The sequence below is a fragment of the Neopsephotus bourkii genome, unplaced genomic scaffold (assembly GCF_033783945.1).
Source record: "Neopsephotus bourkii isolate Nb327-2 ecotype Australia unplaced genomic scaffold, CSIRO-AGI_Nbou_v1 NB_1373, whole genome shotgun sequence".
NCBI classification, from domain to species: domain Eukaryota; kingdom Metazoa; phylum Chordata; class Aves; order Psittaciformes; family Psittacidae; genus Neopsephotus; species Neopsephotus bourkii.
Genome location: NW_026901852.1, coordinates 4329363 through 4352716, shown reverse-complemented (window position 1 = coordinate 4352716; position 23354 = coordinate 4329363). Strand labels below are relative to the sequence as shown.

The 23354-nt window shown below is 41.0% G+C and overlaps 1 protein-coding gene and 1 long non-coding RNA gene across 3 annotated transcripts in view; one reads left to right on the top strand and one right to left on the bottom strand.

Annotated features, from left to right (window-relative positions):
- Positions 1-1171: 1171 nt before the first annotated feature.
- LOC133219704 (uncharacterized) lies at positions 1172-7060 on the bottom strand. The gene is made up of 2 exons (XR_009727488.1): positions 2527-7060; positions 1172-1868 (listed from the first exon to the last, which is right to left on the bottom strand). It is a non-coding gene; the product is annotated as an uncharacterized LOC133219704 (long non-coding RNA).
- A 6043-nt stretch (positions 7061-13103) lies between these two features.
- The window catches only part of SRBD1 (S1 RNA binding domain 1), a 125389-nt gene continuing 115138 nt past the window's right edge, over positions 13104-23354 (top strand). Inside the window, exons 1-7 of one of the 2 annotated variants that reach the window (XM_061367203.1) lie at positions 13104-13239; positions 14474-14584; positions 18633-18728; positions 19964-20046; positions 20472-20637; positions 21108-21455; positions 22678-22844. In XM_061367203.1, the coding sequence (XP_061223187.1) occupies positions 19964-20046; positions 20472-20637; positions 21108-21455; positions 22678-22844 (764 nt within the window). In that variant the 5' untranslated portion in view covers positions 13104-13239; positions 14474-14584; positions 18633-18728. The remainder of the gene's footprint in view (positions 13240-14473; positions 14585-18632; positions 18729-19963; positions 20047-20471; positions 20638-21107; positions 21456-22677; positions 22845-23354) is intronic. The other variant, XM_061367204.1, reaches the window with a different exon arrangement.

The following is a 23354-nucleotide window of genomic DNA, read 5'->3' as shown; positions in this document are numbered from 1 at the left end:
CCAAGGGTTATTTTACTTTTCTTTCTCCTTTTTATGTTTGTGGGTGTGGTTCTAAGTTTGTCATACTCCATTCTTCTTCTCCATTTACACGATGAGAACATACCCACCCCACTATCTGTCCTGCTAAAAGCTTCATCCTTTTTTCTTAGTCTTTTCTGTACCAGCCTGTAGAAGTTCTCAAGTAATACAAGGAATTCTCTTCCTTCAGTGCAATCCCAGTTTCTTCTAACACAGCACAAGAAGGGCAGAAAGCAAGATGTAATCCTGCAAAGCAGAATGCTTGCAGCAAGACGGCACGATCCACTCCCATTACACACAGGTAATAGGGAACTTCTGAGCCCAAGCAAAGCACTACGCATCTGAGTTAGTGCTACTTAATTAGTAATTATACCTCTGTAAACATAGCAATCTACAAAGCTTTCACATGTCTACTCTCAAAGCACCATCTTGACTTTCATTTTAGGATATGATAGTTATTCCATAACGGCAAAGAAAAACTATTTGATTTACCTAGAAAACAGGTTTTCTCCCTCACGAAAATCAAAGAAAACAACAGGGTTTTGTTTTGTGGGTTTTTTCTTTTTTTTTAATTTTAATGTGGTTTTAACATATTCACAAACAAATCTCTATTTATCTACGTTCAGTAGATAACTTCTGAAAGACATCCTTTTGCTCTCCTCCCATAAATATTTCTGCTTTTGGACACATCAAGGAGTTTGAGGCAAAAAGAAAAAAGGAATACCATAGACTACAAATGTTCAGTATCTGAAACCCATCTAGCTCTCGAATGAAAGTAATCCATCATGGAATTTAAAGTTTTCATACGAAAAAAGGTTTGTTTGGTTGTTGTTTTCTAAGTAAAGCAGACACCCCAAAAGAAATGTGTGAGAGTTGTCTGCCTTCATCTACTCTATGACAATTATGGCAGTTACTTCTTGTTATCTGAATTGAAATGAACTAATAGCAGTATACTTGCCCTAATGCTGCTCTCATAAAGTCAATAGGTAACTGATCCAAAGAAATTAAAGGTAGGGCTGCCAAATCTTAACAAATCCAAGTTAAGAGAAGTTATATGAATTATTTTTCCCAGGTAGACTGAATGTTAATAAAAATGTTTAAATTAGATTATTTACAGTGTTTATTTGGAAAAAAAAACACTCCAAACAACAAGAAAAAAAATTGTGGGTTTATTTTTGACCATAACTGTCAACACAATTCGATGAAAATGTATGTCAGAATTATAAAGGCATGGCATTTTTCTGAAGTGCTATTCATGAAAAGTGTTTCCCATCCCTAATACTAATATAACTGAAGGAGTCCTTTGGGAGACTGTCAGTACCCATGGTATTAACATTCTGAGTCTGGGAAATCCAGTGTCCTTCACCCATCCTTAGGAAAAGCCAAAGAAACTTACTGCCTCTAAAAGCCTATACGTGATGCTTTAAATAGTAGCATAGACAAAATACTAATATTTCTGTCTTTGATTTGACTGTTCTTGCAGGTACCACGGTCCCCACATCACTTCACTCTTCATGAACTAAATAATTCAAAGTATGTGTTTATCCACATCACGTAGCACATCATTGTTTCAGTTTTGTTTTCTCCCATTTACTTAATCTGTTTATTTATACTGTCCTTAACGTATCTTTATACCCCGTTCAGACTCATGAGATTTCTGGTTTATGCTCCAGTTTGCATTAGAATTTTTACACTAGATTTAGCCTGGGGAGAAATGTAGGCACTTTATGGCACTTTATTTATTAAACTTATATTTGTAAATAAAAGGAGCAGTTTCCTTATGTAACTCTTCCTCCAACATATGGAAGTAGCTTACACTTGCTCCAAAATACAGAAAGCTGTGATCTGCACTAAGGAGTCATAAGGAAGAGAGGAAGGAAAGAGTGGATATCAATCAGGTTAAAAACTGGTTTTATAATCAGCAAGTATTTATTATCACCGAAACAGCTATTACCCAGTATAATCAATGTAGAGTTTAATCTATAATTCTAACCCATTTTTCCAAGTTTCTGCTGATGTATTCATAACTTTACAAAATACTTATTTTGGACAGAAACTTTTCTAGTTTTGCCTAATATTTTTACATACAATTTGAGTATCATTCCAAACATTTCTATATCATGTGTGGATTAACAACATAACCTTTTCCAGATGTTTCAGTAGCATATTCTATGCCTGAATACAGAAGCAGAGGACCGAAACATCACCTAGTTTGTTTTGGCGTGGGTTTTTCATTTTGTTGTGATCTAAGAAATGCCAAGTCTGGAAAAATGAGGATAATTGTTTAAAAGTTGTAAGTTTTAAATGAGGTGTTTTCCTCAAGAAAACTTTGTCTAGGATTTTTTTTCTTCTCACTCTAAAAGGACATAAACTAACAATATCAAATGCATTAAGATATTAAAGTTCTGGTGTCCAGTGATGATGACAAGATCATGAAGCAAAGCTCCCACTGTACTTAAAACCTATTAAAGCTATGGCACTGTACTGAGATATAAAGGATTCAAATACCTAATTTTAATGACCTCTAGTTTGGAAAGAGTTCAGATGTCTTCTGCTGATTCAGAAATTTATCCAGTGATTGGATCCACATGAATACCTATCGAGAAAAAAGACAAGCAGAAATGAGTGAGTTCAAATATTTCAGGTCTGGGATTGTTTCAGTAAAACCCACTGAATCCTACTTCAGCCATTAGGTTATTAATGGGATAGTTCAAGCCTTTCGCTGAAACTTAATACTCGTTACTTTGGGAATACAAGGCTACTGATGAGAGACAGTGTTCAGAAAGGCATCTGAAGTCAGCAAGCTGTGACATGTTGACACTCACCTTTTTCCATAAGGACAGTGCATCAGCATGTGGAATATAAAATATGGATGGTTTTCTTCTCTTTCTTCATTATTAGTAGATTGCATGGAGTGGATGACAATTTATTTATTGCCAGCTGTCTGAAATACCCTCTATAAGGATTTTATTTTTCTAGCTAAGCTGGGGAATGATTATTTACCTCAGGAGACAACTTGCAGTTGTATCATAGCCATGAAGCTGTGTAGTGAAGCGCATGTTCAGTTTAAAAAGACATCAGTAACTTCAGCAAAGCACTTCAGAATAAAAAACAACATGTTGTGCACGTACAGCTTTCTGTTCTCTATTTGACATGAGGGAGTTCAGGGAGCTTCAGCTGAAAACAAGGGAGACTAAGCAGCAGCAAGTGACTGCACGGCAAGAGTGCAATTACTGCAGTGGAAAGGCACAAATGGTCCATCCTTAGCAGATGAGAAATACAGAACTGATTTACACCGCATGATTAAACATGTTCTGGAATTGTCCCTGATAGGAATGTTTTCTAGATTTGCCCTTCAAACAGCTGTTCAACTTACGTGCTCGTATCCTTCCGCTTTACAAGACAGCTTCACAAAGCTCTCTTGGGAGAGGAAACCAAATTTGACTTAATTTTATGGAGGCTCCTTCCAAACTCTACAGGAAACTCACTCAGTACCTCCTTTAATGGGCCAAACACAGACTCGCATGTGTGTGTTCCTCCTACAATCTTCCAGTTCACTTTTTCTCGCAAAGGCACTTTAGGGAGAGGCATTTCTCAAACTGGCAGAAGAGATCTATCTAGGCACACAAAGGGAGAGTGATGGGAGTACTCTCTGCTATGGTGTGTATTTACAACTGGGATACTGTTGTGACACCAGGTTATTGCCCATCAACAGCATTTATTACTGTTGCTACAGAAGCAACACTGCTAAAATATGGGCTGTTCCTTGGTGCCATCTTGTTTGATGGCAAAATGAGAACACAAATATCTGCATTTTGGGGGAGAGCTGATGGTGAGTTGCTGCAAAAAGTATTCAAATACAAAGAGACAAAACAACCAAGTTAATACAATTCTGTTTCCCATAGTGAATCTTCCTTGTTACCTTTCCTGTCACACTACTGTCAGGTCTAATAACATGGGCGTCATCTACTCTGAATTATCTTTAGAGTTTGTCTTGCTGATTTTTTTCAGCAGTGAAATCTTCAATCACAGTCTGTCAAGGACACAAAGGAGCATCAGCCTGCTTTTTTAGTTATGACAGATGTATTCCTGCATCACTCCTGTTCATTCGGAATGTTGTAAGGATTTGTGTAGGTTTTTGCCTAAAACAACATACTGGTTGCTCTCATTTATTCTTGTCAGCATAAACTCATGCTGTTGATTTTCACTTTCAGGTTCCTACGCAGCCCATCCCCACTCCGTCTACAATGGCTCTTTCCTAATAAAATGTCAACACCTTCTCTGATCACTGATTCTTAGAAGCAGGCAAAACTCCTTTCTTATGTCTTAATTCAAGAGCAGAAGTGGTTTTTTTCTATGCTGCCCTCATGCCTAGCAGTTCCCTGGAGACATCTGTCCATCTGCCCACTGGGTTTCAGACTCCAAACTCTACTGTGACACCCACAAATACACACAATACTGGTCTGCTCTTCTACCTATAGCTTGGTAGGATCCTGCTCCATCACAGCAGCTCCGAGTTCTTATGATAATATTAACAGAAACAACAAGGACTCAAGAAGCAAAAGGTCTTTTGTGGGAATAGACTTGTTTCTGAAAAGTTCAGATGCAAAAACAGCTTGGTCTAAATAATGATAGACTAGGAAAGAAGAAAAAGGGACTTTCAAACCCTTATGGTTGTGCCCTGTAACTCCCTCCCAGTAAGGGGTATGAAGGATGAACAAGCTTTCTAGTTTTACCAGAAGCGGTAAGCAAAACCCCCACAGTTCATAGGGAATAACTCTTCTACTTCACTAGAAAATGCTAGAAATCACTGTAAGCCTACCTTCAAAGGTACTTAACCAGCATCTCTTCCTCTATCAGCATGGTATTCAAGTTATTTAATATCACTTTCCCTTTTAAAGACTGCTCACACATTTATTAAGGTGCATCACTTCTGATCTGATCTTCCAGCAATTTATCTTGTTTTTACTACCTATAACTGTCATTTTAAAGACTTTTTTTATTATTATTAAGAATGGGAGTTTCAAAATAATATTTTCTAAAAATACATCCAAATCCCCATGGTCACCTACAGTCTTTACCATACATTTATAAATCCTAACTATAAAGTAAGATTAACAAGTAATTGCAATGCAGTATACTTGGTGAAATGACTGTACTTTTCTTCACCAATGAAAGGTGAAGTGGCCAGCTAAAATGAAAACTAAGCAGCTAATGGAAGAACACTTCATTTAGGAATGTGAGGTAGTGTAACATGCCACGCACATCCTAAATTAAGTCTTCTGGTATTGCAGAGCCATGACTGCAAAGTCATTGTGTGTATATGGGTGGGAGTCGGCAAATAGCTGTGATGGAAGCTCAAAGTTTCTCTTTAATCTTGTAATGTGTTCACTGGTATTTTATTTACAGAAGCAATTACTTCTGGCTATATATAGTTAGTTACTGTAATAGTTATCTTACAGAAATAGCAACCAAGTTTTATGTGGCAACATTCTCCATTCACTGGAATTTTTGGAACTTCTTGTGAGAGAATGAATTACCTGCGATGCTGCAGGATAACCAAGACAAACAGAAGCGACCACACTGGCCATTTTATAGGCCTGTTAGTACTATTAAAGCCAACGTTGCTGGATCACTGTTTCTTAAACCTAACGACACTGCTTTAAATTTAGCAAAGATGAGGCACTACATATGTTTATGTTACTTTTAAAACGTTGGCCTGGTTACAAAATACTGCGCACACTGCAAACTGAACAGATATTGCAGCTGAGTCTGCAAGACTGACAGCAGTTATTTAAAATAGTGGTTACTAGGATTGCTAGCAGAGACATTTTCAAAGTATTGTTAACCAAACTGCAGGCTGCCATGCTAGCAAAAGTACTGACACACATTAGAACTACAACCAAAAACCAAGCTCTAACTTCACCCGGTGAAGGCCACGCCATGGTCTAGCAGGGTATTCTAGCAGTAGTTGTTGTTGGCAATCATCACTTCCAGAAGGGCTGCATCTAAAGGGAAAACACATCTCTCCCTGCAGGCAAGAGATGCGTCTTTCTCAGCTCTCATCTAGGATCAGGTTAATCCATCTCCAGCTGAAGCTCTGCTGAAGACAGTGGAATTTCAATCAGGTGATAAAGGCCTTATGGGACTCTTATTTTCATCTTTACAGTTGTGTGGATTTGGCCACACACATAAAAACCCTCTTCTGGATTTTAAAGCACCAGCTTGTTTTCGAAGATTGGAAAAGAGAGGAAATGATGACTGACAAATAAAAGAAGTTCTCTAAATGACAAATTGCATCAGGATATCTAATACTATGACTACATTTTGACTACATACAAATTTTCTTGTTCCAAAATTATCCACACATTACTTAGAATTACTTGGTTGGAATTAAATCAAGAATACTTGGTTTAAGTATGCCTGTATGAACTGTCATGCTAAGTAACAGACAGACAGGGAACATGGCAAACATCAGACTGTTACTGTCCAGGCACCGACTGGAACTGGTCAAAATCTTTCTGGCAGGAGTTTTCAAGATTCTTATGCAGCCCCTTTATGTGCTAATACCTGAGTGTATGATAGTCATTATTTATCCTCACATGCCATTTTAGGAAATGTTATTAGTAGCCCATTTTTACAATAAGGAACCGAAGAACAGAAAGAGTCCCTCATTGAAGGTCACACAGGACAGCTGTAGCAGAGGAGGAAATTGAGTCTGAGATTCAGATTAATGTTGCCTAGACCATAGCCCTTTTCATAGCTTGCTGAAAGCATCTGATCAATTTGTAAGCACTTAAGCTGCTATTCGAACAGGCAGGAATAATGGAACATGTTTCAAGGCCCCTTCAGTTGCCAGCATCATCTCCTGCTTTCAGAAGTGATGGATTTAGTCCCTCTGTAACAAGACACGCGGCCTCATGGCTATTGAAGGTCCTGACCCAGGTGCTTCTGCAGAGCCAGCAGAGGAAACTGGAGACTCTGATTTGCCTCTGAGGCATCCCGGTCCCACATGCAGAGAACTGACAAGCAAATATATATATATATACACACACCCCCCCCCATATATATACCATATATATGTATATATATACATATATATACCATATATATGGTAAAATAAAGAGGATAAATGCTTTTATATGGATCACAGTACAGGAATAATGGGGTTTCCTAGTTCAGTGGATGACCACTTTAATTCTGATTCGCCCAAATGTGACTTTTCCCAAAAAAAAACTTGCAGCCTAGAAAACAGCTTACTATAATCTTGAGCATACTTATTTACAAAAATCAGAACTGACTTCAACAGAAGCAGAGCTGTCCTCTAGCCATCTCTAAACCACAATATGCTGCTGATTCTAAAGAGACATTCTCTTCTGAGATAAATGCATGCAGTAACTCAGGAACAATAGCCTACACTGGAGTCTAAACATCCTTTAGTATTCCTTATCTTCCTTCCAAGATTTAGTTCATTTTCATTCCCTTAGGTATACAGACTGGACATATTAGCATGTAACAGAGCTTCAGGAGTAATCCTGCAAAACAGGTGCTGGATCAATAGGGAGAACATTCTCACTATCTTCTCTACAGCTGTACAGTTAACGGATCCACTAGAATACCAATGGATTTTGAAGATGCAGGATATGGTTCTCTACCTTTGCTCAAGGCACATAATTTGTCTTTGCTGTCATTCTTCACAACGGGAAAACAAAAAGGCTGTGAGAATAAATACCTGTGCGTTCTGGAGCAACTCAGAAGCAACTCAAACACACTCTGACAACAGATATTTCATGCTGTATGTGCATAGAGACTGCACATCATATGGACCATACACCCTGCACCAACCATACACATGAAGAAGAGCTGCTGTAAATGCATACAGAGCAATTACACAGCAATGGCCAGTAGATTCAGTAGGAGTTGGGCTAAGAAAGTTGGTTGCAGTGTCTTCCTTAAAGTGCAACTTGAGATCTGAGTGTAGTGTACCCTTATTCTGAAAAGGCATCATGATAGATGCTGCAAACACTGTGAGGCATTTAAAGTCTGCAACAGCGGAGGTCACATCAGTATTCTGGGTAGGCAGTGCATAGGCTAGAGGTAAGGTCTAACTATATGACCAAAGCAATAAGCTTATAGTAGTGGCAATAGTAACACTGACATGGAGCTTCCATTAAACAAGCACTTACTACCACACAAAATAAAAATATCAGTGCTTTGTCCAGCTGACAAGTAGAAACATGAATACAGTGCAAACTATTTCCTGACAGATCTCTGCTTCTACTGACTGACATTTCCATTAGTCTCAAATCAAATGGTTACTTAAAACAAATAACCCATGTCACTGCTGGGCACACAACAGTGTTTAGGAGTCAGAGGCACAGATGAGGATGCCATCAAACTGTATTTTTGTACAAACACAGCCAGTGAGATGGTCTCTTCCTCAAGACCTTTCAATATAAATACAAGGCAGGAAGAAACAGAAGAAAACAAAACCAGATGGGTATTACAAAAGCACTTTGAGAGTACATTGGCAAGACAGACACGTTCTTCTAGGCCCTGTAGACAAAAAGAAATTGAGGAGGTTTTGAAGCAGGGTGCTTTTTTTGGCAGATGCTCCTATGTCTGCATTGTTTGCAAAAGGCCTTTGCTAATTAATTGGGAAATTACTGATATTATTTCTGTAAGGCCATGCAGACAGGTGCAGATAGATAAAAGCAAGCTCTGCTCACACTCTGAGCTGCCCAGATATAAGCTAGCTTCCGTCTGGAAGATGTAGAGTCACATTAATGTGGCACCATGCCCAAACTAACATACCCTGCCTCTCAGGAGTGCTCATTAGCTTAGATTCATGCAGTTATCTTAGTTCTGGAGTAGGCCTTTTTGGTATCTGACAAGCTAAGAGCAATGGCAGGGTCTTTCTGGCCTCCTCTGTGTACATATACCTTTATGTCACTACATGTTTTGTTGAGAAATGGACTGTTAAAAGTCACCAATTCTCTTCTCCCAGTTGACCTCCTAAGGAAACGTTTGTCAGTCTGCCAAAATGATAAAAAAGCCCCATGAACATCTCATGGTTCAGTTCATACCATCACGTAAGCAGCAGTAATCGCTGCAGAAGCTAACACAGGAGCTGCCAAAGCACTGAGGTAGGAAACAGGAGTATAGATTACATTGCTTATGAAGGCTGAGTATAGACCATACAACCCTCAGCATGTTCCTGCAATGTGGCCAAGAACCAGGTTGCACTCTCATACCAGAAGTAATCCAGCATCTGCCTACAATGGCACATTTGGGGGAACACTTTGATGGACTGGATTTCTTCCAGTTCTGAAGGGGGAGAGAGGAAGACCCTCTGGCTCCTCTCCCCTTCTGACATTTCAGGTAGCACAAGTTTTCCAGCTCCCAAAAAAAGAGAAAGACACGCAGGTATGCTGAATTTCTTGCCACTGACCACTGTTAGGACTCGTAACCCATCACCCTGCAATAAAATGACAAACTTGACTGGTTGTATATTGAACTGTGGCTACTGTGGAAAAGATACAGGATTCAGTCCCCACTGGTAATACAGGATATGGGACAACTGTGCTCAATTTAGCTTTTATTTTCTATCAGGCATATGAAATTGCACTCAGCCATAGGAGAATGCTGCTGAGACTGTAACATGAAGGACTCAGTTGGGGGGAAAGGACAACACAGGTTGCTCTTCAGATTTTAATTCTGCCTCCTTGTGTTTATTTCTCTATGTTAGTTTCAATTTTCCATGGGAAGCCTCCATTTACCAGTAAATATTTGCACAAAGGGCAGTATAAAGGTTACACAAGGAGCTCTAATTGTGGTTTTCTGCTTGGCTTTGCAGCCTAAATACTACTCTTTAAACACAGATTTAAAAAAAAACATATCAGGCATATATAATTGCATGATAACTCTTATACTAATATACAGATCAGAGATTTTACCATAGTTATGCCTGGAGTGTCTTTTGTGAGCAACTATATAGTTTTTTTGTCCAGCCTGCAGACTGCTACCACAGCTGCAGCAGCATAAAGCTGCAGCTCATGCAGTCCCCATTAGGGCCGATTAGTTCAGGTTAAGTGCTGCACTAGCTACAGCTACACAGCTTTTGGCCATTGTAGAGCATAGGTGGATCTTTTGCTTGTAAAAGAGCACATACACATATCTTGTGCTGAAGAATTTCCAAGCACGAGCTGGAGAAAGCATTCTATTCAGGGCAATACTGGAATAGGCTGACACTTAAGTCCTTCTGAAACCAGAGGGTAATCTGTGTTTAAACTTAGTCCTGTGCTTTAATCTGCTCTTTTACTGTTTTGCTATCCTGAATAGAGATAAACGTAAGCACGTGCTTTCCTGAATGGAGCTCTAAAAACATTACCATGCAGCAGTTCAGACAAAGATTTATTGCTGTCAAGTCTAGCCCTTATCAAAGAACAATAACCCATAGAACGAGCATTCCATCTGGGAAATGAAAAGCTGTTTCACTTTATAACTATAATGCATTGCATTAGAAAGTAAATCCTACACAGGTAAGAGAGGAAAAAAGCCTTCTATGATTAGAGTAATTTTATTGCAAATTATCCAAATGACAGAGTTTCAGATTTTATATACTCGATTTTACGACTGGTTGGCTCTTTTGAACTGAACTCTGAAATAATTGGGCAAATGCTTTTTTAAAGGTTTAGAGAAACGTCAGTCTCAATCTTTTGCAGCAGGGGTCACTATAAACAAATCTAAAGAAACCTGCCAGCATAGAATACATATGCCAGAACAGACATAAAATCACTTCTTACAGATAAGGAATGGTGTCACTGTAAGCAAGCAATAGAAAAAAAAAAACCAAACCCCAAAACAACCAACATTTTTATATTGGTGGTTTCTTTAAAATTAGTTGTTCTGGCTTAGCCCATCCTTATAAGAACAGTAACCTATTTTTAAACTATTAATAGAAGAGAAATAAAGTTGACTCCACGATATGCACTTAGACTTGGGAATTTTAATGCGGTGCATCAAAGGAGTCAGATGACACAGGCAGTATTTTTATGTTCTGCATAGAGTTTCTCTGAAAGTATTACAAAATATAATCAGACCAAGTATTCAAATATGATTTTAGAGCTATTTATAGTCACAATCTTCTGTTCTTATAGTGCACCAAGTTCTATATTTAAAGACTGCTTTCACATTGGCATAAGAGCAGCATCTGATCTGAAATATAAAATCTCCAGAACCTCACCTATTGTAAATGACAATGTTTCAGATGAAAAATTGCCTCAGGTTCTAACACGATTTCAATTGTATTACATTCGCGGGTTAAATTACAATAGCTCAGTCTTAACAATGGATTTCCCTAGTATTAGACTAAACTAGTATGCTCTTCCTAGGACAAAATTCCAAGTGAACCAGCTCTGAGCCTGCAAGCTCTATTACCTTTAAATATGTGAACAGTCATACTGAGGTCTGTGAGTCAGATCCTCAACTTGTGTAAATCACAGGCCCTATTTAAGTCAACAGAGCTATGACAGTTTATATCAGCTGAAGATTTGGCACCAGAGATAGAAACCCATACATACAGACAAGTATGTGCACAAGTCTCTCTCTGGGCCCCTGAAAGCTATAGAGGTCAGTAAACTTCATGAAAAGAGAGAGACTGCATTGAACATCACTGTGTTTAAAGCCATTCATTCCGAACTGCTAAACACACATTTATTATAAAGTCAAGATGAAAAATTACGAATTATTTAAGTTCATTACACCTTAGTAACATTTAAGACATTGCCATTCCAAGGCTGGAGGACAGCTGGCTGGTAGTTATGACCACAAGTTACAAATATTTATGAAACAAAGCAGAAGACCTTTTAGGGTAATGGAAGCTCAAAAGCAGCTTTAATGTAACAGCCCGCTTGCTCCATTCTTCTAGTGATGGCTCCAGAAACCAGCACCCATTGAACTTTACGCATGAGAGGGACTTCACTGGATCCTTGCTGAACATTTACTTAGAGATGAAAAAGGGATAGATGTAGAGATTGCAGGGAAGCACAACATTATATGAAACTAACATGGGTGACTGACACTTGGGACAGTTCTTCCAGAATGTTTGTATAGTGTGCATGGGTAAGGGAACACTAACATCCTATGTGTATTATGCTCGTATCTACTCAGTGGGCTGAGAGAAAGGGCATGTATTTATTTGTCTCTTCTGTGGTCACATTTGGTAGTGTCAGTTTCACACAATGATGATTTTTGTTTCCCAACACCCCTGTTAAAAATGACTAACCCCGCTTCCCAGTGGGTTTTGGCTATCAAAACCAGTAATGTTCCCATGTGCCTAAAACCTTTTAAACTCCCAAGAATGGAGCCTAGGCATTTTGCACCTCCACTCATTGTCCTCTGGCGTGAAAAGTGGCTGATCCTCTCGCACTGTGACAGATGCGGGGACCCTGCCCCACAGCTGTCACACCTTCACTCTGCACAACACAACAGGGAAAGCCCATACCCACCGACACGAGGAAACAGGGCAGCCCATAACCACTACCTGACACCGCCATCGCGTTGCACCTGAGTCGCCTGGAGGCCGCGTTAGGCCCTGCTGGGCGGTGCTGCTCTCTATGGGCCTCCCGAGGGAATCCTGCAACCCAAGGAGGCAGGGAGAGGGGAGACCCGGCCTTACTCAGGTCTGATGAGGCGCGGGGAGAGACGACACAGCTGCACGGGCGGGCCAGCTTCCACCCTGCCCGGCACAGGCACAGAAACCGCCTTCCCTGTGCCCCAGCGGCGCCGCTCCGCTCCACCTCTCCCCGTTCCCCTCAGGGTCACAGCTCGGACCCGGGTTGGGGCCAAACCCGCGCCCGCCGCTCCAGCGCCACTTGGCGGCCGCACGTCCATCCGAGCCCCGCCGGCAGCGGGAGGGCAGCGCGGCACGATCCCTGTCCCTTGGGGACAATGCAACCCCTCGGGGAGCACTCAGCACCATCTTCGCTTCTGCCGATCCCCTCGGTACAGCGGCACCACGGTGAGTCCGTGGTGCAGACGAGACGGAGCCGAGGGCGGGGCCGAGGGCGGGGCCGCCGCCGCTCCCGCCCCTCTCCGGTGCCCGTTTCCTGCGGCGCGGCGCTGCTGCCGCTTCCTGCTCCACCCCGCGGCGCGTCGGGCGGGCGCCTCCGCCATGGCTGCTCTGGCGGCGCTTTCAAACGCGGCAGCCGGCAGCAGCGGGTAACGTCTGGGGAGCCTCCCGTCCCTCGCAGGGCCGAGGGTGCGGGTGAGGCCGGGCGGGCAGCGGCCTGCGGGGCTGCGCTGTCCCGGGCGCTCTCCGTGCCGTGTCGCGCCGGCAGGCGAGGGGTTTGTGTTGTCTCCGTTGTTCACGTGGAGACGAGCTGCTGTATTCCCGGGTCTCCGTTTCTGCCCCTTGCCTGTTCCCCAGCTTGGGGGGGAAAGGGCTGCTCGGGGCTCCTCTCGCCGTGAAGCAGTGCCCGGGGTCCCTCTGTGTGAGAGCGGCGGGGTGCGGGTGAGCGGGACCGCGGCACCCACCGGGCTGGGACTCAGCGGGAGGCTGCCGGGATCCCGGGGCTGCTGGGCTGCTTCCTATGCGCCCATCTCTCCCGGAGCGGGATGGGCCTTGTGAGGGGGATTACTGCCGTGGTGCTGCCCGGGAACTGGTGCCCTTCCCAGGCAAGGAGGGTGAGATGGAGGTGAAATAGTCCCTCTTGAATGCTGTCAACGCCTTTCGGGGAAGTTGGTGATTGTCTGGGGAAGAATAGGGCTTCCAAGTATGTATTTAGAGTTATGTCACGTTTCTGGACTAAAAGGCAGTGATTTAGATGGCAATGAGTCACCAAGCAGCAACAGTGCTTTACTGTCAACTCCCCTTGTGCCTGTAGGACTCCAGAAGTGTTATTGGTGTGATAAACTGCTGTCACCAGATGTGCATCTTCTGTATCCTTCAGGAGCAATGACATCCCATTTAATTAAACTGGATTGGAGCACTGCTGTATGGCTGGTTTGGTGGATTGGGGAAAAGGAGTAGCTGCGCGTGATGCAGCAGTCTATTACTGAATGAGAAGCAGTATCGCCCAGGTTTTGGATAGTGTCTGTTTTCATAGGTGGTTTCAGATAAGTGAATTAAAAAATGCATGGAAAGCGCTGTCATCCCCCACCCCTTCCTGCACACACCTTTTCTGATTATGGCAGGCTACTGTCTTATGCAGGTTGTCCTTTTCCTTAGTAGGATCAGAGGAAACAGGCTTGGAGGAGAGTGTGTGTTCCAAAGACATGCCTTGGTGGTTTGCATTTTAGGGGTACACCTGTAGGTGATACTCTTGCCAGTATCGTCCTAGTTAGTGTTGGGGACTGTTTTGCTGTGTGTACCCTCTATGTCTCTCTCTTTCTGGCTGTAGTTTTCCAGGTAGCACTGGCATCTTCTGATTTGTACCTGCAACTCCTTTCTCAGGCAGTCCTGACTGGCTTTGTGCAGGAAAAGTCCTTGGGAATCCACTGTTCCAGCTTCTCTGAGCAAAAGTGTCTGGGTGTTTTCCAAGGTTTTAACCTTGAGAGAATTACAGTAAGTTGGATTTATATTCTAAAATACAACTTAATTTTTACAGGTGAAAAAAACAAAACCTTCTGGAGTGGTAGAATAATTTCTATAAAGTTCCCTACCATTGGTCTGCATAGTGTTTTTTTCCCCTTTGCTGCTGACAGTATGCTCACGTCTTGATTTCTTCTTAGGATGTTATTCTAACTTGCAATAGGAGTGTCTTAAAATGACAAAATCAAGCCTACATGTAATTATTGAAGTGGGTCGTTCTGCTGCTACTAGTAAGGGTCTGAAATTCACTTGTCATGTAGGTTTCCTAGTGCTTTTTATGTCCTGCCCCAGATGCTTGGTGTTATAATAAGTGGTCATTTGGCTGCTGCTATTTGATTTAAGAAACTACAATACAAATTTCTGTTACTCTTTATTCATGCTAGAAAAGAAGAGGCAGCAAAGCAGAGTTTGAGGAGCTTCCTGCATAGACAGGAAGGGACACAATACTTTAGATTATCTGGAAAAGAGCTTCAGGAGTTTCTGTGTCCTTTTCAGCTAGAGGGGGGTTGAGGTTTTATGTTTCAGTTACTGAAATGAAATTAATTTCCAGGTATATGTGTGGACGACTTGTGTTTGTTTGGTTCTGCATTGTGGTTTGGTTTTGTGAATTTGGTTATTTTAAATCCTGTATCTTCAGGTAGAAGAATCAATTTGGTTAAGTTGTAAGGTGCAGTAGCTTTGGTGATATTCAGATCTATATTTCTTTAGTCATGAGGGATCTATGTGACTCACTGTAGTAAGGTTATAAGATTTAAATTAGGCTGATTTTAATGAGTAGCTGACAAGCAGGGAGAAGTGTGCTATTTACAGCCATCGGCATAGCTCTGGTGCCTTGTGGAGCCCTGCATTGGAGGCGGAGAATAGAAGTGGTGGGAACAAAAGAGCTGGCACAAAACTGACGCCAAACTATTTGGAGACTAGACCTGGGAGATATATTTGTCTACAATAGCAATTATTTAAATGGTTTCAGCTCTTCTTTACTGGACAGCATAATAGCTCTGCAAAGTTCTCGTTCATATTTAAGGGGGAAGCACTTTTGAAGAATATGCTGTAACTGGTTTGGGTTTTGTGGAGAAGCAAGGCTTTAGGGATTACTGGGTGTGTGAAGCAAAGAGAATTTGGGTGTTTCGAGCAGTGATGTTTCATGCTGCCTGCTGTCATTTGGGAGATGGAGAAGTGGAAGAGTTTTGACTCCCTTAGTGGATCAAGGGTCTAGTGTGGAGCTTCAGCATTAAGGTTTCAGCCTGTAGCACAGAAGCAAAAAGTCATATATGGACAGATTTGAAATGAAACAGGAGTTAGGAGCGTTAAGTATGCATGCAAGCCCAAAGTTCCCAGAACTTGGCACATGTTGCCTGGCATGGAAGTAAAATACTGTTGGTGAGGTGATTAAGAGCTCTTTTTCTCAAAGAACAATTTTATTTTAATTTTTTTTATTAAGGCAAAGTTTCCAACAATGTACATAAAATAAGAAAATGTTAACAGATGTTACTTGGAAGTTTGCTGACCTCGCATGTGGGGAGAGCTGCTAGAACAGAGCTTGCAGGAGTTCAATATGCCAATTGGCAAGCCAGTGAAATCCTGCATAGGGTGACTGGATAACCCCTGCACATCACTGAATACTGAGTGTTTTCTTCCTTCAGGTGATAAGTACAGGAGATGCCGAGCCCTGTGAATGCGTGCAGTAAGGTTTAGCAATACTGGACACAGATGTAGGAAGTCAAACATTTTGCTCTGACCTGACTGGTATAAATGAGATACTCTTAATTTTTCAGCTTTATAATTGGCTTTTCTACAGCTATGAGACTTTTCTGGATCTGGGAAGGGGACACAGAACTGTGCAAAGCATAGTGTCTTTCCTTAGTGTAGAAACCAGCTCTCACTTGAGTCTGATTATGTGGAGATGACAGAGAAGGAAGAGGTAAAGGCAGTTTTCCCACTGAGGCCAGTCTGTCTGGAAAATGTAATAGGAAATAAGTGGACATCTTGATTCCAGCATGCTGTGGGAGGGTGAATAAAAGCTCTTCCTAGCTCTCTAAACACTTGTGGCAGGAGACACCGGGAGCCATATTCCTGTAGAAGCAGAGCACAGTGGTAAGGCTGGACCAGAGGTCAATGTGGTTGTTTGCATTGCCATGAAGTCAGTGCAGTCAGCACTGTAGATGCCCCATGTGGACCATAACTGTATCTGCTTGTTTCTTGAGTTTTTCTGCTTCTTCAGGAACTGTAGTTGTTCACCATTCTGTAATAGTTATTCATCATCATCATCACTGTCATTTAGACTCGTTGCTTTTCCATGCTCTTCCCTGCCACCCCCTCTGCTGTGAATCACAGGAGGACTGTTTCTCTTACTCATTAGCTGTAGGTGTTAGCATACTCTAGTGTGGGCAACTCAGGAGGAAAATTTAGCAGACAACTGTCTGGCAATTTGGAATAAAATCAGAAGTACTCTTGTGAGTTAGAATAAAAACCCCCAGCGATTCTTTATAAACGAAATGAATACATGTCAAATTCTTTCTCTACAAATATGAAGTGCAATTAGTTCATTGTACACATTATTAGAAGGGGAGGTGGTTATAACTTGGCCGCACCTCACAGTGATACCCCATGTTTGATATTCATCTCATAAATGTCTTTTTGTATTGGGCTTTTATTTTGAGTTGTAGAACTCCAGTTTGGCTTCTGACCATGCCTCATTTGTTTGTGAAGAGTTATTCTGAAAAGAGTTTTGTGTTTTAAATTCACATCTTACCTTAATTGAAATCAACTTTAGGTACAGAAACCTTTAGGAACAAAGTTACTACTTTTCCAAGAAAAATTAGTAGTTTAATAGTATAATTAAAGTTGGAGTTTGTGTATCTGAGGCCCGTCCCAGCTCACTATGTGCTTGTAAGAACTGACACAATATTGATGAATGGGACAGAGGACAGATTCTGTGCTGATCTTACCATCTTTGATCATCTGGATCAAACATGTTTGATACTTCCCCAGCTTTCTGAAGAACTCCAACAAACACTTAAAAGATGATCTAATGATTTTTTTGAAGTGGAAAAATCCAAGAAATCAAAAGGAAAAACCAACAACCAAACACTGAATTAGCCCATAAAGACTCAGCCTTATTGCATACCACTTTCTATGCTATTTCATGCTTTCCTATACCACTTTTATATTTGCTGTATGGTGATTCTGCTTAATTCAGTGCATTGTATGAAGACAAGTAGGCTCAGAGTGGAGGATGGAGACCAAATATTAACCTGTTCATGAAGAATGTGAAAAATGTCTGGTTTCCTAAATCAAGGACTTCATTTCCTATTCTCATGCTGATAAGAAGAGTTAAATCAGTCACCAGAGCTGGATGGCAGGAAGTACAATTAACTTAATAGAACAAGCTTTACTCTTGCTGTAATCTTACTTAATTTAACAGTACAAATGCTGAGATGTTTTGAGACCCTGCCTTTGGCCACTTGAGGTGAGAGGGAAATATTAGCAGAAAAAAGACCTTCTAGATGAGGTTTTCCTATTACCTGGGCTTTTGGGTAAGTCCCAAAGCTATCACAGAGATATGCTGAGTGCAGGGAAGTATAGAGAATGAAGACTTTGGGTGAGATAACATGTTTGTTGGCTTTTTCCTTCTTCCTTGCTATGATTCAGTGGATAGCCATAAAGAAACTTGTTAAGAGTGTTTAAAAACTGGAATACTGGAAAATACCCACCTAGGTGGATTAACTGAAGAAACATGACTGCTAATGATATTGTAAGCTAGATGCCTAGCTTAAGTTGTGGAACCCAATGTATGAAGAGTGTGCCAGTGCCTGCAAAAAATGGATCAGAGATCCATCTGGCTTAGGTATTACCTAATTCTGGAAATCTTGATGTTGGAGACATGAGTGATGTTTTTGTTTCTCCCGTTCACAGAATGGAGACACAGATAAAGCACAGTATTAAACAGAAACATTATTTTTATGCCTCTGAGGTAATGGGAATAATGAATTAATTCAGGACTGTGATAATCACCATTCAGGTATAAAGAGCAAAGGAAAACAGAGAGGCAGAGTGGCTGGGTGAAGTGAAGGTGTCTCAGAAGTGAGAGTGAAGAGTCAGCTGGGAAGCTAGGAAGGTGAGTAGTGTTTTTCATGCTCTGTGAAGATTTCTCTTTTCCTGTGGTGGATGTGTATTCTGACCAGTCAGTGGAACAGCACAGAAAAGCTGACCTGTTACTGATCACAATTGCTACAAGGCAGTGTATGATGTGGGCTTCAATAGTTTTCCTTCCACTGTGGTGCTGAAATATTGGGACTGCCTTACAAGGAAAACTTGCTGAAAGCCATTTATAACAATGGTTAGGTTTCTAGTGCTGCAGAGGCTAGAATGAAGTTGGATTAAAGAGTGTTTCTTGCTTGAGTTAAATGGCCCTTTTTTGAAAATGCTAATCCACTTTATGTGTGCCAGCATAAGACTTTAAGGCTTACACCACAGTGGTAAGGCTGGATCAGAGGTCAAGGTGCAAAAAGTTGGGAGAATAGTATGTGGCGAATGATGAAATTCTATAAGATTTAGGTAATATGCTGATGACTTTTATAGTTACAGAAATGCTTTTTTTTTTTGTTTATATTTTAATTTTGTGGCAGGTAAAATTTGGAGGGTACCTAAAATTCTCTAACTAAAATAACCAAATATTGAAATTCACGGGCCCAACCATTGCCAATAGTTCTATAACTGGTTAACTGGAATGCAGCTGTTGTTGATATGAATGTTGGGTCAGGAGAAAGTCTGTGCCTTCTCTTTTTACCTTTGGTAATTGTCTTATGTGCTTTCTATATGCTAATGAGCAGCTCGGTCAAAATAATTGGTTTTGTTATGCATACAAGCAATGGATAGTCTTTAAAGGTGAAATTCTAGATTAAAATGGACAGTCTTCTTGTGGTCCTGTTCCCATCAAAACCATATGCGAGCTCGCTTTACTAAATCTCCATATTATTTAGTGTTCTTGGGTCAACGGAGGGAAGTCTGGCACAGCATACAAGTGATACCTAATGATATGTCTGAGAACCAGTACTCTTTTTGCTAGGATAGCATTACCTGAAACTCAAATAATGGCCTCTATTTTAAGAGAAAAATAATTTGAGAGGCTGTAGCACTGTTTTGTTTGCTCAGTTGTAAAGAGTGTTTGTTGAATGTGTGCTGCCATGGCCTAAATTCTTGGACGCTAAGAAATCCAGACTTGCTCTTGAGAAAACTTTAGTGATTGGTGAAGACATTATGGGGGCATGGTTGGCAGTGAGTTAAAGGGCTGAATAAAAGCATCCAACTTCAGCCAAAAGTTCTATATCTCTCTTCTTGCCTCTGTTTCAGATGTCATCTCTACCAAGGAGGGTGAAATCTGAAGCCAAAACCTCTACATCAGAAGATGATGAGCTACCTTCATTTCCTAGCTCGTAAGATTACTTTTGGCCTTAGGTTTTTTAAGAAGGTTTGTGCTAAGCATGAACACTTGTGTGAGAGCAACACTCAGTTTTGGGGAAGTTGCTTAAAAAGTTTTCATGCACAAAGCTTGGATTGTAAACCACAAACAACCTATGCTGCTTCATGCTCACAGTGAAGATAGGCAACCTTATTGCCAGTTGTCCAAACAGAGTCAAGTGTGTACACATCCCAATGACCAGCTTCAGGAAAGCTTGCTAAATTTTCCAGCCTTTAACTATGCAACAGCATGAAAGCTATCTTTTGGGTCTGCCTACCTTTCTGTTCATTTATCCTGTTTGCTTCCTTTCATGCTGGAATCACTCAGACTGGATTGCTTATGGTTTGCTTTTTTTACTTTCTTTTCATAAGCAATGTTGTGCACTCATTTGTTTTTCAGGAGCTCTGAATCAGAGGAGGAAGAGGAGGAGTGGGAGCCAAAAAGTGAAATTGCCAAGAGACCTCGGTTGACAAAGAAAAATGAGACAAAACCTAAAAAAGTTGCTGCTCCACGGACAGCTGTGGCCAGGAATAGGGTCAAGAAGGCAGCAATAAAAGAGGAAATGGTGAGTGTCTGTAAGCCAGAGCCATTTAGTTGCTGTGGTTGGCAAGTAACATGAGCAGAACTTTTCCAGCTCTGGTTCACTTGGTTGCCTGAGTCTGATCAGCTCATCTGATTCCACTGTTATGGTGAATATTCAGTATGTTTGGTAAGTGTGGTTTTCTCATGTATTTAAGTGTCTCAGCTCTAAGGGCTCTCCTTTGAAATTCTGTCCAGTGATAATGAGGAATTAAGGTATTTCTAGGATAATTATATTTGATCTTTTGAATTAAATTCTGCTGGGTATGTTTGTATCTTTTCCTGCATTCAAGATCTATTTCAGGTCACTTGATTTCTGGCTTGGAATTTCCCTGCCATACAGAGACCTCACTTCTGAAAATGATGTCTGGTATCAGGTCTTCCTACGTTTTAATTGAAATGTTGAACCAGTATGTAACAGTGAGTGCTTAGTATGGTTTCAATGCCTTTTTGCAGGATGCTCCTGCAAAAGATAAGAGAATGCAACTTCTAAAACCGAAGGAAGAAAATGTAGATACTAAACCAAAAACTTTACATCAAAAGCCAGAAGTGCCTAAAAAAGTGGAAATAAATTCATTCCAAGGGAAGAATGTGGAGAGTTTAGAGAGTGATGAAAAACCCTCAACAAGTGTTCCTGTAGCCGGAATTCAAGTGAAACATGAGAAATCTGAAGAGGATTTTGCATTTGATGAACCACCTTTTAAAAAGATCAAGTCCACTACGTCTCCTGAAGGAAAGCCAGTTAAAAATCTAGGAGGCAACAAAATAAAAGAAGAATTTGAAATGAACTGGGATATTGTGCAGGTATGAGATCTTTTCCTTTTTCTGAGGCATCAATGCAACCGTTTCCTACATGGTTAGTGCTTAGAATCTTTACACGCAGTTTCAGTCCTCTTGGCATTGTAGTGTCAAGAGGGTCATTGTTCTGCTAAGGAGTCACTTAACATCTGCTTAAATTGTCATAATGCGTGTGTAAATATAAATGTTGGTAACTGGTAAAACTTCAAACTTTAACATTATTTTAATACTGACTTTGGCAGTATTTAGTATTAAGCTTGCCTGTAACAGTTTGCACTTCTGTATCAGCACATGAGGTGATGTTTTGCATGTACTTAACTCAAACTCCTCCAGGAAAGGGTGCTGAAAGATTTGGGGTGTCTGTGTGTGCAGTTTCAGAATGTTAAGATTTAGCTAGTGTGGATTGTAGCATTTGAGAGTGTTTATACTGGTCTTACAGTACCATCAAGGAGGAGATTGCATTCGGGAAACAACAGTGACATCAAGGGACTGATGAATGAATTAGTGAATGTGATTGTGCAGGAATTGTTATATTTCAAGGCTCCAGAATAAGACTTTTGAAAGGCTTTGTCTCAACTGTGTGTAGGAATAACTGTAGTGAAGTACAAACAAACCATGATAGTTGCAAATGTTACTAAGCTAAGGTACTTACATGGGTTGTCATGGAGTCTGCATTGACATACTGTATTTTAGTAACTTGGTGCAAGTTTGTGATGCTTCATTCATCCTGAAACCTTTAGCAGTATCATGCTAGTTTCCAATCATGCCGGTTTCCAATTGGTTGAGTGGGATTTGCATCAGCTTTGGCATTGTGGATTTGGTTTTGTTTAACCATAAGGTATGTCAGTGTTCCTTTAAAAAAACGAAAAGTTCTAGATTTTCTGAGTGCTCGTGTGCGGTTTGTTATCTTCGGATTATTTTTTTATTTTTTATTTCTTTTTTCCCCCATTTCTGTCTCCAAAAGACACTCCTTACTGTATTTTTTTTTTCTGTAGTTACAAGTTTCTGGAAACATTGGTTGCTACATGTCCTTCTGAAGTACTGGGTGTGGTGGCTGGATGCATGGGAAGCCTGGCATTCCGCTTTAGGGAGGGCAGTAGTCCCTGCTGACCAGCATAAGATTCTGGAACTGGGTTTGAGAGTGGAGTGAGAGGCTGTTTGAAGCAGTCAGTGATCTCTCTTAAATGCTTGTTTGGTTTTGTTGGGCTTTTTGTTTTTCTTCTGACAGGCCCTGTCAGAAATAACGAATGTTGAACCATGGGTATGTGCAAACTTAATTCGCCTCTTTAAAGAAGAAAACACAATCCCTTTTATTGCTCGGTATCGAAAAGAGCTCATCAATAACCTGGAGGCCGATGCCTTGCGTGAAGTGCAGCAAGCCTTGGAAGAGCTGCGGTAAGTAAGTCGATACAGGGAAGCATCGGGGAGAGCAGTAACAACTGGCTGCTGCTTCTGTGTCCCTTCTTTTGGCACTTAGTACACTCTACAGTTGTAAAGTAACTCGTATAGAAAGTTTAAACATGAGGTAATTATGGTCTGATATTGGTCTGGGTTTTTTGTTTGTGTGGCTTTTCTGTTTTGTGGGGTCCTTTTCACTGTAAGTAACAAGGAATCTAGTATTATGCGTTACGAATTGCTCGAGAAATTAAGTTCTTAATATCTTTGCCGTTTACTAAAACTCTTACTGAAAGAGTAGTTTTATAGGTTCTGGAGATACATAGCCTGATTAGTTATAAGCTGCAGCCTTAGAAAAAGAATCACAAAGAATCCCTTGGCTCCTCTGCTTGGAGCTGCAAAGCCTCTGCTGAAGAGCACTACTTGAGATTGTAGCGTACCAGGAGAGCAGGCTAAACTATCCTAGCCCATTGCAGCAATGATGAGCAAAGCCTGCTGCAGTGGTGCATC